The 1,416-nt window shown below is 61.4% G+C and overlaps 1 protein-coding gene across 1 annotated transcript; it reads right to left on the bottom strand.

The window, feature by feature from the left end:
- Positions 1 to 5: 5 nt before the first annotated feature.
- On the bottom strand, positions 6 to 1,320 carry LOC104399208 (fructose-bisphosphate aldolase C; the record flags this gene model as incomplete). Its single annotated transcript, XM_010010488.1, has 5 exons — positions 1,113 to 1,320; positions 976 to 1,030; positions 747 to 907; positions 229 to 312; positions 6 to 140 (listed from the first exon to the last, which is right to left on the bottom strand). Coding segments are annotated over exons 1-5 (642 nt in total), but the record flags the coding sequence as incomplete, so codon positions are not given.
- Between the last annotated feature and the right edge of the window lie 96 nt (positions 1,321 to 1,416).

The raw sequence follows: 1,416 nt of genomic DNA, 5'->3' as shown, positions 1-1,416 counted from the left end.
GTGACAGTGGCCATGGCAATCTCCTCGGGGCTGTACTTGGTGGGGCAGGAGTGCCCGGGGGTCACCATGTTGGGCTTCAGCAGGGTCCCCTCCAGGTAGACGTGGTGGTCGCTCAGTGCCTTGTAGACAGCTGCCAGCACCTAGTGGGGACGGGCAGCGTGGAGCCTCCCGGCACAGCACGGCACGGCACAGCACGGTGCCTGCCCTGCTGCCCACCCCGACACTCACCTTCTCCGTCACATACTGGCACCGCTTGAGGTCATGGTCACCATCAGGCAGGATCTCTGGCTCCACGATGGGCACGATGCCATTCTGCAAACACCAGGTAGATGCCATCATGGGGATGTCCCTGGACATCCCTGCGGGGACCAGTGACTGACTGGACTGGGCTGGGATGCTCAGCCCCGACGCTCAATGCCCACCCTTGCTGGTGATGCCCAGCCTGGGAGGGTCAATTCTTGGCTCCATGGAGCAATGTCTGTGTTTGTGGGGTGATGCCCAGCCCCATGTAGCAACGCCTGACCCCATGGATGACGCCCACCTCATGGGGCAATGCCTGCTTCTGGGGCTCAATGCCCATCCATGTGCAGTGTTACCTAGCCCATGGGCTGATATCCAGCTCCATGGGATGATACCCAAGCACAGGAGCAATACTGAGCCCCATGGATACCTGACCCCGTAGGTCAACACCCACCCTATGGGTCAATGCCCATCCTGTGGGGTGATGCCTGCCCACAGACACATACCTGCTGGCAGATGCTGGCATAGCGGGCCAGGACGTTGGCGTTCTCCATGATGGCGAGCGCAGAGGGGGTGTTGTCACTGATCTTCAGCACACAGCGCCACTTGGCAAAGTCAGCCCCATCCTTCTTGTACTGGGCACAACGCTCCGACAGCCCGTCCAGACCTGCCAGACAGCTCATCAGCCCCACAGCCCCAAACCCCCCTCCCCCCCCCCCTACCCACTGCACCTACCCTGCGTGGTGGTCTCGCCATCAGTCCCAGCCAGCGGCACAACACCCTTGTCCACCTGCAGAGAGAAGGTGATGGCGGTGCTGAGCCCCACCAGCACCCTCCAAGCACCCCACAAACCCATTGGACATCCCCCACACCTTGATGCCCACGACGATGCCCTTATCCTTGATCATCTGCACGAAGGGGGTTCCGTCGTCAGCCTTCTGGTACATGGTCTCATGGAAGAAGATGACCCCCCCAATGCATTTCTTCACCCGGCTGTCGGCGCTGAAGAGGATCTGGCGGTACAGCCGGCGGTTCTCCTCCGTGTTCTCCACCCCAATCTGGTTGAGGCGCTTTGCCATGCTCCCTGCAGGCAGCCAGCACCCTCATCAGCCTCGGGTGCAAGGGGTAAAGGGGTGGCGGGACAGATTCCCGCCCTAAACCCACTGACCTACGGAC

Source organism: Nestor notabilis, unplaced genomic scaffold, assembly GCF_000696875.1.
Source record: "Nestor notabilis isolate BGI_N333 unplaced genomic scaffold, ASM69687v1 scaffold22982, whole genome shotgun sequence".
Lineage (NCBI taxonomy): Eukaryota > Metazoa > Chordata > Aves > Psittaciformes > Psittacidae > Nestor > Nestor notabilis.
The sequence above is the reverse complement of the archived record's forward strand: the minus strand, read 5'-3'. Positions and strand labels throughout refer to the sequence as shown.